The 10,910-nt window shown below is 35.7% G+C and overlaps 1 protein-coding gene across 1 annotated transcript; it reads left to right on the top strand.

Moving 5' to 3' along the window:
• Positions 1-3,486: 3,486 nt before the first annotated feature.
• On the top strand, positions 3,487-9,712 carry LOC113324310. Its single transcript, XM_026572627.1, has 7 exons — positions 3,487-3,502; positions 3,748-3,880; positions 4,128-4,179; positions 6,851-7,131; positions 8,573-8,826; positions 9,000-9,134; positions 9,242-9,712. Exons 1-6 carry the CDS (start codon positions 3,487-3,489, stop codon positions 9,107-9,109), a joined length of 846 nt encoding a protein of 281 aa, XP_026428412.1. The 3' UTR covers positions 9,110-9,134; positions 9,242-9,712.
• Positions 9,713-10,910: the final 1,198 nt, after the last annotated feature.

Genomic DNA, 10,910 nt, shown 5'->3' with positions numbered 1-10,910 from the left:
AGAATCCGTGAAGCTAGTAGGAAGAAGATTGAAGAAGAGGCTCTATTAGAAGACCAACAACAAGAGGGTGAAATTATAAGTAACAAAAGATCCAGATATGATGACTCTCATAAAGATATCATGGAAAGTAATAATGGGAAACTACCATCCTCTAATGAAAACGATGATATGGAACATGATCTCATGGAAGAAGGAGACGCAAGAGCAGGAGAGAATCCCCAAGAGATGAATGAGGTTGATAATAATCTAGTAATCCATCTCTCTTTTAAAACTCCCTTCTCGTTTACTTCTTTCAATTTTATTACTGTTATTTATTGCAAAGCCTGTTTTAATTTTTTGAATTTCTTAAACTCTGCATTGTTATGTTACGTTCAGAATAATTATCTTAACTTGAGTATCAAGTCAAATAGTATAATAACTATCACTAAAATGAAAATTCTGAGCTGGAATTGTCATGGTTTTTTAGGAAAGGATACTAGAAATCATTTAAATTATCTAAACATACATAACTCATTCCCCTGACATCATATTCTTATCAGAAACTAAGATTAATGATGATAGGATCTTGAATCTCACGAATTTCCTTAGTATGCATAATAGGTCCTATGTTCCATCTGTGGGACAAAATGGTGGTATCTTTCTTCTCTGGAAGGATGGTTTCAAACTATATTTAGTCAATTCTTCAAATAATATGTTTCATGTTATTGCTAACAATGATCCTGCTGAGGATGAGTGGGTATTTATGGAACACCTTATAAAAATGACCAGTATATCAAAGACTTATGAGCCTTTGTTTCCATGCCTTGGGAAATCATTGGAGATTTGAATATAGTTATGAATCAAACAAAAAGAAATATTAATACTGATATTACCTCTCAAGATGTCCTAGATTGCATTACGTAGACAGATTTATCTGATATAGGTTTTATTGGTAATCCTTTCACTTGGACTAATAATAGTCATGGCACTGGAAAAATTAAATCTAGATTAGACAGAACATTAGACAATAGTGAATGGAACTATAAATATCCTAATTCAACTCTCCAGAACTTAGTCCAAAAAGGTTCAGACTATTCTCCAATTTTACTTACTCTTTATTCTAAAACAGTTACTAATGGTAGAAATTGGAAATTTTTTGAACACTGGCTTGATAATGATGTGTGCTTAAATGAAATTATGAATGCTTGGAGTTCTAACACTACAAAGTCTGTAGCTTTCATATTTTCTGATAAATTAGCTAATACTAGACATTTAGTATCCAAAAGGAGCAGAATGAACTTTGGTCGGTATCAAGCAAAAATCTCTAGTCTTCAACAAGAACTGAATCACCTCCATGCATCAGACAAATTTGGCAATAATACTTCTGAATTTTTAAAGCTAGAAAAAGAAATTATTTCTCTAAATGGTATTCAAGCTAGTTCTAATAGACAAAAAGCTAGAGATCATTTTTACAATGACATGGATAGAAACTCAAAGTACTTCCATATCAAAATCAATCAAAGAAGGATTAGAAACAAAATTGATTCTCTTCAAGCTCCAGATGGTTATTGGTTCCAGGATAGGAATTCGATTGAAGACCTTTTAGTTTCTCATTTCAAAAAGATCGGCATTACTTCAAATCCCACAACAGTTACCACTTTCTCTATCATATTCCAGCTTGTATCTATGATCAAGATAATGAGAATCTCATTGCTATACCAACTGATGTATAAATTCATCAAGCTCTAATGCAAATGGAGCCATGGAATTCTCCAGGGCCAGATGGTTTTCCTCTAGGGTTTTATCAATCTCAATGGCATGTTGTCAAGGATGATGTGTGTAAAACAGTGAAGGTTTTCTTTTCTTTCAGAATTGGATATTTGTTAAATAAGTTAAATAATACTAGAGTTACTCTGATTCCTAAAACAACTTCAGCTCAAAAACCTGAAGACTTCAGACCTATAGCTCCATGTAATACCATATACAAGATTATGTCTAAGATTCTTGCTCTAAGGTTCAAGAAATACATGGCTAATATTATTTCTCCATTACAATTAGCTTATGTCTCAGGAAGGTTAATTTCAGAGAATATATGTATGGTCCAAGAACTTGTTAAAGATATGAAGAAGAAAAAAAAGGAAGAACTGGTCACTTAGCTCTAAAAATGGATATGACTAAAGCTTTTGATAGACTAGAATGGGTCTTCCTCATTGAAGTTCTAAGAAAGCTTAATTTTTGCGAAAAAATCTGTCACTTAGTCATACAATGTCTAAGTACTGTGCAAGTGGAGATCATGATTAATGGTTCACCTTCATCAGCTTTCAAGCCTACAAGAAGAATAAGACAAGGAGATCCTCTTACTCCTTATCTATTCGTTCTTGCTATGAAGGCTTTTTCAAGGCAACTAAATTTTTATGAAACAAAAAATCAACTCACTGGTATGAAAATTTCAAGGTCAGCTCCTAAGATACATCATTTATTATTTTCATATGTCTGTCTTCTTTTCTGCAAAGCAAATCTCACTCAAAAAAACTTGCTCCTTCAAGTGATTGAAGATTTCAGTGCTTGCTCTGGTCAGTTAATTAATTTTCACAAGTCTGCAGTTTTTTTCAGCAAGAATATGAGCCTTCAACCTACCAGATTATCAGTGGTATCCTCCAAGTAAGGCAACTTGATATCTCTGATGAGAAATATTTGGGTTTGCCTTTTTTCGTGGGTCGTAGTAAGAAGCTTCCTTTCTCTACTCTTATTGAAAAAATGGAGACAAGACTCTCAAGATGGTCTAGTATTAACAACTCAGAAGCTGTAAGGTCTGTGATGATTAGAAATGTCACAAATATTATTCATGTTCATCATATGACCAATTTTAAGCTACATGACAACACAATCTCAAAAATGAATTCAACTCAACAAAAATACTGGAGAAATAAGAAGACAAATAGATGGAAACATTTCATTACATGGAACAGTGTTAATCAAGCTAAAGAAGAAGGAGGTTTGGGGTTCAGGAATCTTGAAGTTTTCAACAGAGCTTTACTAGCAAAATCTGCTTGGAAATTATGCTCTGACGATTCTTCCATCTGTGCCAAATATTTAAAGGCTAAATATTTTCCCGATGGAAAAATATTCAGTACTCAAAACAAAAGCAACTCTACTTGGTCATGGAGAAGCATCAGTTCAGAATTAAAATTCATTAAAAGGTTTAACTGCTGGTCTTTAGGAAATCGTAAGAATATTAGAATATGGCAGTACAAATGGATCGAAAATTTGGACTTGCCACTAACTCCAAGAAATGGTATAACTCATCATGGGAACTTTACTTATGTTTATCAGCTTATTGATCCATTAACTGGTGGTTAGAACATTGATCTTACCTTCACTCTCTTTGAAGACCAAATAGCAAAACTCATTCTAAATATGAATATCTACCACAACTATAAAGAAAAGTTGGTCTGAATACTTTAAAAAATTGGTTCTTTTTCAGTAAAGTCAGCCTACGGGAAAACGATGGAGGAGAAAAATGGTAATTTTTCAGTGGGTCAGAGAATCAAGAGTATCTTTAAGAAATTGTGGAAGCTTCCATTTCTTCCTGCGATTAATCAATTTGTTTGGAAATGTGTTAAATACATCCTTCCAACAAGAGACAAACTATACTATTTCATTCAGAATGAAGACTCAGGCTGCCCCTTTTGTAATCAAGTAATTGAAGATCCTGCTCACTGCATTCTTGATTGTTCATCTTCAGACTTGTGTGGTTTGCTACTCTAGGTTTACAAACTGAAAATGCAAGCAACTTGAAGGACTGGTTATGTTCTTGGTTTGATAAAATATTAGCTCATCATATTGAGGAAAATGAATTCTGCAAGATTTCCATAGTGGCCTGGTGTATCTGGAATGTCAGGTGCGACAAAGTATTCAAGAAAAAGAATGCTTCACCAGATGAGATCATATACAAATGCAAGAATAAAATCTCGAACTTTGAAATTAAACCAATAAGGCCTATTAAAACCACTATTCCTCAAGATAGAATTAATCTTAGATGGTCTCCTCCTCCTAGAGGATATTTTAAAATAAATGCAGATGGTTCTTTTGTTAATAGGAATAAAATAGGAGGACATGACTTAGACTGATAGTTCGTGATTTTGTAGGTCAGTTCTAGGGAGCAAAATGCATCTACTTAACATGCGCGTGGAGTCCAGAGTAAGCCGAATGTTAAGGTCTATGAAAAGCAACATTATGGGCTAAAGAGCATAACTTGCAGAGTGTCGAGTTTCAGCTGGATTCGAGAATAGTAGTAGATGCAGTTAATAAAGATTAAATCAATATAGATTGGAGACTTCTTAATATGGTGTTAGACATCAAAAATTTATTTAGTCGTTTTAATTCTTGGCATTGTCATTATGTGCCTAAAGAGAAGAATAAGGTGGCAGATATTCTCTCTAAGTTGGTTGGAGTATAAAAATTCAGTAGTGTTTGGTTATCAACTTCTCATAGAATAAGGTGGAAGATATTCTCTCTAAGTTGGCCAGAATAGAAAAATTCAGTAGTGTTTGGTTATCAACCTTGCGGTATAGTAAATCAGTTACGAGAACAAACTCACGATGTAAACCCTCATTATTTAAGAAGGCTGTTATTGGGGCGTCATACTCCTCTAGAGAGGCGTCACCTAATAAGACAAAAAAATGTCACCCATAAGTAATATCAAAAACCCCTTATCTTAAATAATTTTGTGATGACCAAACAACCCTTGTTTACCATAGAAACCTAACTACGCCAAGGTTGGACATATAGCAAACCTAGACGTCCTAAATTACGCCTGGAAAATGTGTGCAAGAAACTAGGCGTAAAACCAAAGTTCAAATTACGCCTAGGTTTCAATCGAAACGTAAAACTAAAATTATGCCTGGGAATCAACTAAACCTAGGCGTGAAATTGGAATTACGCTTGGAAATCAACTAAACCTAGACGTGAACGACATGCAAATCAAAGTTTACGCTTGAACTGAACTAAACCTAGGCGTAAGTTCTTCAAAAACTAAATTATGATTGAAAAATCCAGTACCGTACCCAGACGTAACACTAGCAGAAAGTAAATAAAACCCTAATTTTACTTCGATTTCATTCGATTTAAGCACAAAAACAAGTACAAAAAGATGGATTTGTTCGATTATTACCTTAGGTGCACCATGGGTTGTTGTTGAGGAGTTTGAAAACTTGATTCTTCAATTGATTGAATCGGTGGAATGAGTTGAGGATGAAGTTGAGGTTGATTGAGACGTTGATTATCATCACTGGGATCAATTTGCTTCTTCCTCATATGTTTTTATTAGTTTTAATTGAAGGATAATTTGGACAAATTGCTATTGAATCAAAAGTATCCCTTAACCAGATTTTTGGTCACCAGATATCCAAGTGACGCCCTTCTAAAGGAGTGTGACGCCCCAATAACAACCTTCTTTTTTGATCAACACAATTTTAAGTTAAAAAAAAAAAGAAAAAAAAAGGCTATAACGGGACAAATGATACCAGCATATCTTTTTTTATTTTTTTTTATGTAATGATACCAGCATATCGGTTTCTCAACTGGGCATATTATGTTATTTGTCCCGTTCTTTTTCCCCGTTTAGAAACCGATCTCAACTGGAAAAAAAACATTAAATTTATCTCTCTTCTTCATTTTTCTCTTTCATCACTTTCTCTCGATTTCTTTCTATTGTTTTTTCTCTTCAAAATGGTTAAGTGAATCATTTGATTGAAGTGCTCTTTGTCTGCAATTATGTATGATCTATCTTCGCTCTCTCTCTCTCTCTCTCTCTCTCTCTCTCTCTCTCTTTCATCTCTCATCTTATCTTAATTTTGAGAAGCAGATGGTTTGCTAGATTTGGTTCGCATAGTTGCGAAATTTAACATCCTTGTCAAGTTCATTGGGATTTGGTTTCGCGACTTTGCGTGTATGACACATGGTAAGTAATTTATCAAAGGGAATTTTTGGTTTCCATAGTGTTGTGTGTAATTTGAATTGCCTAGAGGTATTGCTGCATTGTTAAAATTTCGGTATGTTGACTATATCTTCCAGTAAGTGATTTTATTCAAATATTCTTAATCTGTTGTTTGAAGAAGGTCATGGAAGTTGATATTGGATAGGGTTAAGAAGGGTGTTTGTAGATTATCACTTGATTAAGGAAAGCCAGTAGATTCTGGTGGAAATATTAGATAAGTGTGATGGTGTAGAACTGTAGATTGGATGAGTATTAGGTAAAGCTGTGAAATATATTCAATCCTTGCCCCTGCAAATGCTTTTATATTAGGTTATAGGCTTCCAATCTAATGGTTGTGAACCCAAATTTTATATCAGTAGTTGGTCTGCTTTTTAATATTCTAGTATATGATCTATACTACTGTGGACGGTGCGGTTATTTTGTCGGCTTGAGAATTATGTGCATTTATCTTTTGTTTTCCTCTGAAACTCTGTGAATGAAAACCGGTTAATGATTGACGTTCTTTACTGGTCCTCAAATCTAAAGTTCGAAACCATTTAGGAACTGATGCATATCAGCATAATATTGTTTGCAATTAACTGATCAAGTAGGTCATCGACATTGTAACATTCAAATACTTCGATATGTTCTACGATGGTTGACATTTGTACCTGGTTTCCATTTTGGATTTTGATTCTGTTTTAGAGTATCTGCGATTATTTACGTTTTGTTTATTTGCTTCTGATCTAGGAATCTGTTTGTCCACTGAGGCACATTACTTCCTGCAGTAGTGGTTCTTTCATATCTGGTCCAGCTTTTCAGTGAAGACGTCATGAATCCTTCCATTTTTCTGTCTTCAGAAAAAGGATTCCTAGTATTCTTTGCAGTAGATAGTGTTATATATCTCAGCTCCTAACTTCTGCGGGCATCAATATAGCTGCATGTGCGGTTCTCCTGTCACTGTATTCTATATTGAGAAAACAACGTGGAATCACTGGTGTTTACTCTTCGCGAAGGCTTATTCAAGAGCATCTCAAACGTAGTGACCCTTTTTGGTTCGAGAGATTTGTTCCTTACCCAAGGTGGGTAGCAACGGCATGGTCTACATCTGAAAAAGAAATTTTGGCTGTCAGTGGCTTAGATACTGTTGCTTTCCTTATACCACTTGTTTTCAGGTATCAAATTTTTTATTCTTAAAGCCTATGGACAAACAAAGAGATAAAATTGCACTTCATTAATGTTCGCATTCACTTGAGCCAGATGGTTAAATTAACTTGTAACGAGATATTAGGATTAATTCTCGTCCATAGTTCTTCCTAGTGTATCTTTTGCATGTAATTGTCTAATAATTTCCCTTGTTTTTTTTTCCTTTCTATATAAGAATCGAATATCACCAGTGCCCGTTAGTGGGTGAATTTCCTAGTTTCATAACATATTGTGCTAGTGAAAAATGAAAACTAAATTTCTCATTGTCAACCCTTCAGTTCTGGAAGGTATTATGACTAGTATAAACACTAACTAGTGACACTCAGCCCTTTGACGGGTTTTTAAATAGAGAGGGAACTTTACAATTTTTAATAGAGTATAATTTAATGATTTTGCACCTAGAGTTATGAAGTTGTGTTTGGGAACACACAAATATTCATGTTATTTTACAAATATGTTTTTTGAGTCTAAATAAAATGGAAAACAAGAGAAAAAGGGTGTTTCTGGAAACAGTAGGAAATAGAATTAGGAATCTGAAGCAAACAGGCTCTTAGGGTTTCGATATTCTTCGTTATACTCACAAACAAATGCGAATGACACTTGCATGCATGACTTTATATTTTTCGAGGTGACACCGACAGTTGGTGTAGAACTGTTTATACCCAAGATACGGGCCTAGCAATAGCGTTTGACTTTGACCGAGAGCTATTAGGTTAAGAGGTCCAATTGCTTTAACGAATACTGGTTACGTAGAACCAAAACCCACAGGTGTCCTCCCTGGGGAAGTAGTAGAGTTGTATTTGCAAGCTAGAGAGACTGTGAAAATTAGGAAAGCTTCGCAAAACTTATCCATGCATTTCTATCACATGTTGTTCTAATGATTTTGGGCCATTAAATTTGGGTTCTCTGTTACTGTAGGATTTTTTTCAGAGTCTTACATGTTTGGTTTTGCTCCGTGTAGTTGAACCCCGAAAATTGGCCACACATCATGTGTCCAGATGTGTGTTTCTTAGATTCAGGTTATACAGTTCATATTCTACCTTCTCCATTTATTAGGGTGTATGATGATGATGACTTTAGACCTCATTTGAACAGAATAAACAGCTCACCTGTAAGGTTTTAGACTTTAAGCATTATATTTGAATTTCGATGCCATTGGAAAATGATACTCTGCAACCAAGTTTGCAGCTTAGTGCAGGCACTCCTACATGGCCATAAATCCCATGTGGGTTCATCAGTTTCTAGATTTATCATTTCCATGTAAGAGTGCTTGCATCGTGCCTGTCTTCTTGACGGCATTCTATACTAAAATGCCATTTTCTTTTTTATTTAAATGGAACCTGGAGCTGCAACTGCAGCTGTTTGCGAAGAAGGGACGAGCGCTTATCTTTTCAATGCGTGCTTGTATAGTTGTATTCGTTTCTCCACAATCTTTCAAACAGATGGGAGCTGCTTATCTGAACAAACCACAAGTTCAGGCTCTGTCTCACCCACAAGGGAGGATACTTTAAAATGGTGGGCTAGAAACAGGTATCTCTTCCTCTTGATAAGATCTGGTGTGAATTTTCTTGCTGATGGTGGAGACACGGATGGGGGAGGAGCTTCAGCAAGGTTGGATGCTGTCCAGGTGGCTAGGGGAAAACATAATGGCATTGGCCTGACTGGTGGGGAACTATTTTTTTATTTGCCTGGTTGTTTTTTCCCTCTTTTGAGCTTCATTTGATATTATTTGTCTTCAGGGGTTACTAGAGGTTTCATAGACGAGCAGTGCTGAAACACCTTTTTTTCTCTTTTTAGGACAGTTGCTTAAAAATTGATTGCGCTGTTGGTGATGTAGTTTTGGCAACAGATTGCTCAAGATTGCTACACTCAATCCAGGTTCCAGTTTCTGATATTGGATCCCACTTTGGTATGCTACTTGGAATCAGTTGGAGGAAGAAGAATTAAAGATCTGGAGCCTAAGGTGTTTAAGGTGAGCTAGTTTTCACGCTTTACAATTAATCTTATAATCAGTCTCTGATGAATAGTTGAAAAGCTCCACATTTCATATTTACCTAATTGTCATCTCGCATTGGACAGGCCGTGCTTCACTTTATTTACAAAAAACCTCTTATTGAAAATGACAAGCTAGTCCCATGTTTCTGATAATTTAGCCGGGAAGATATTAGCTGCTGCAGATAAGCACTGTTTGGTGAGACTCAGACTAATGTGTCAGTCTTACTTGTACAAAGAGATAGCCATTGATCAAGCTGCAACTACTCTGGTGTTCGCCGACAATTATCGTGGCACTGAGCTGAAAGCTGTCTGTCTAAAATTTGCAGCTGCAAGCCTTGCAGGTACACCATTTAAATTTCCATGCGGCTGGTGCATATAATAATATGAGTATGTCCTGATGTGTGAATTTGTAGCTATGTGCCTTCTTCTATTTGTAAAGTACAACCTTCGGCTATAGCTTTCCCTTGGCCCCTCTGTTAGTTCATTGTTTAGCTTGTTCGCCTTGGATTAGATTCTACTTATAAGGAGGCATGTTGTGTGCTTTATTTGACGTTATGGTTGTCCTGTTAAATCTCATTGCTGCTGCTTATACGTGCAGTATGTCAAGTTACTACCATTCACAGTATAATGCCTAAACACTTAGGCAGCATTTAACATTAGGATGTGCAAGTATTCTAGTGGCAGGTATGGGATCCGGCAAAATTAAAAAGGTGGATTCTCCTTGTTGAATGAGATATCAGCACTGCGAAATGCCTTGTGTATTATATGATAACTATTGTCTAGGAGCTTTAATGTTACCTCTGAGTATCTCTATTATGCTTTCTGATTGAAAGATTGTCCTGGGAAACCATGTCGAATGAGACTTCAAAGAGTCTCAAATTTTACTAACATCATGATACTCAGATTAGGTAGCTAGTCATACAACATATCATTGGCATCATGGGTGCAGGATCATGAGCTTCAGATCAGCGTAGGTACTTGGTTATGAATAACTTGTTAGACTGTTACTGAAAATTTACGAAAATGGATAAAAAACGGTCACCATGGATAGGTTGTCTCGAACACAACAGATGGCAAGACCAAGTGTTCTGGATTTTTATGGCTCAAGGGTGTGGGACTTTCAAATTTCAAGTTATAAGGTGAGGTTTCAACCTTCTGTTATTTCCTTGTCAGGGATCTGATAGGTGTTTATGGAGGAGATGGGTTAACTTAGGATCAAAGTCAACCTTAATTGGTTCAACTGATCAAGAGTTAGTAAGTATTATTTGCTTCTTAGGAAAAAACATTTCTTGATTGCCAATTAGTGTGAATTAGAAAATCTTTAAGGTGATATGCAAGATATAAGGATGTTTTTTTACATTTATATTGCAATAAACAGTACTGGAATTAGAAAACACAATGAGAAAGTATGGTACTGTTTGCTTATCAATCTAGTAGTAGACCTCCCTGTAAAGTTTACATCCTGTTGATATGAATCTGTTTATCTGTAAAGCTTCCAGTTACATATCGAAAAATGAACCCTTTGCATTTGCATTCTGAGATTAATATGCTGGACTTTCTCAACGGACAGTATGAACCCTTAACTACGAGTTTTACAGAGTTCCTTAGCCTTCATTTAATACCACCAGCAGCAGCAGATCGGCGTAACGCGCATAACTTGTGATGGATGTCTCCCGTCCTGAGGTGGAAAGAACATGACTGCTACCTCTCTAGGGAAGGAGGAGCTACTGAAATGTGTCTGCAGAGCTTCCAA

This window comes from Papaver somniferum, chromosome 11 (genome assembly GCF_003573695.1).
Source record: "Papaver somniferum cultivar HN1 chromosome 11, ASM357369v1, whole genome shotgun sequence".
NCBI lineage: Eukaryota > Viridiplantae > Streptophyta > Magnoliopsida > Ranunculales > Papaveraceae > Papaver > Papaver somniferum.
This window is presented reverse-complemented; position numbering and strand designations above follow the sequence as displayed.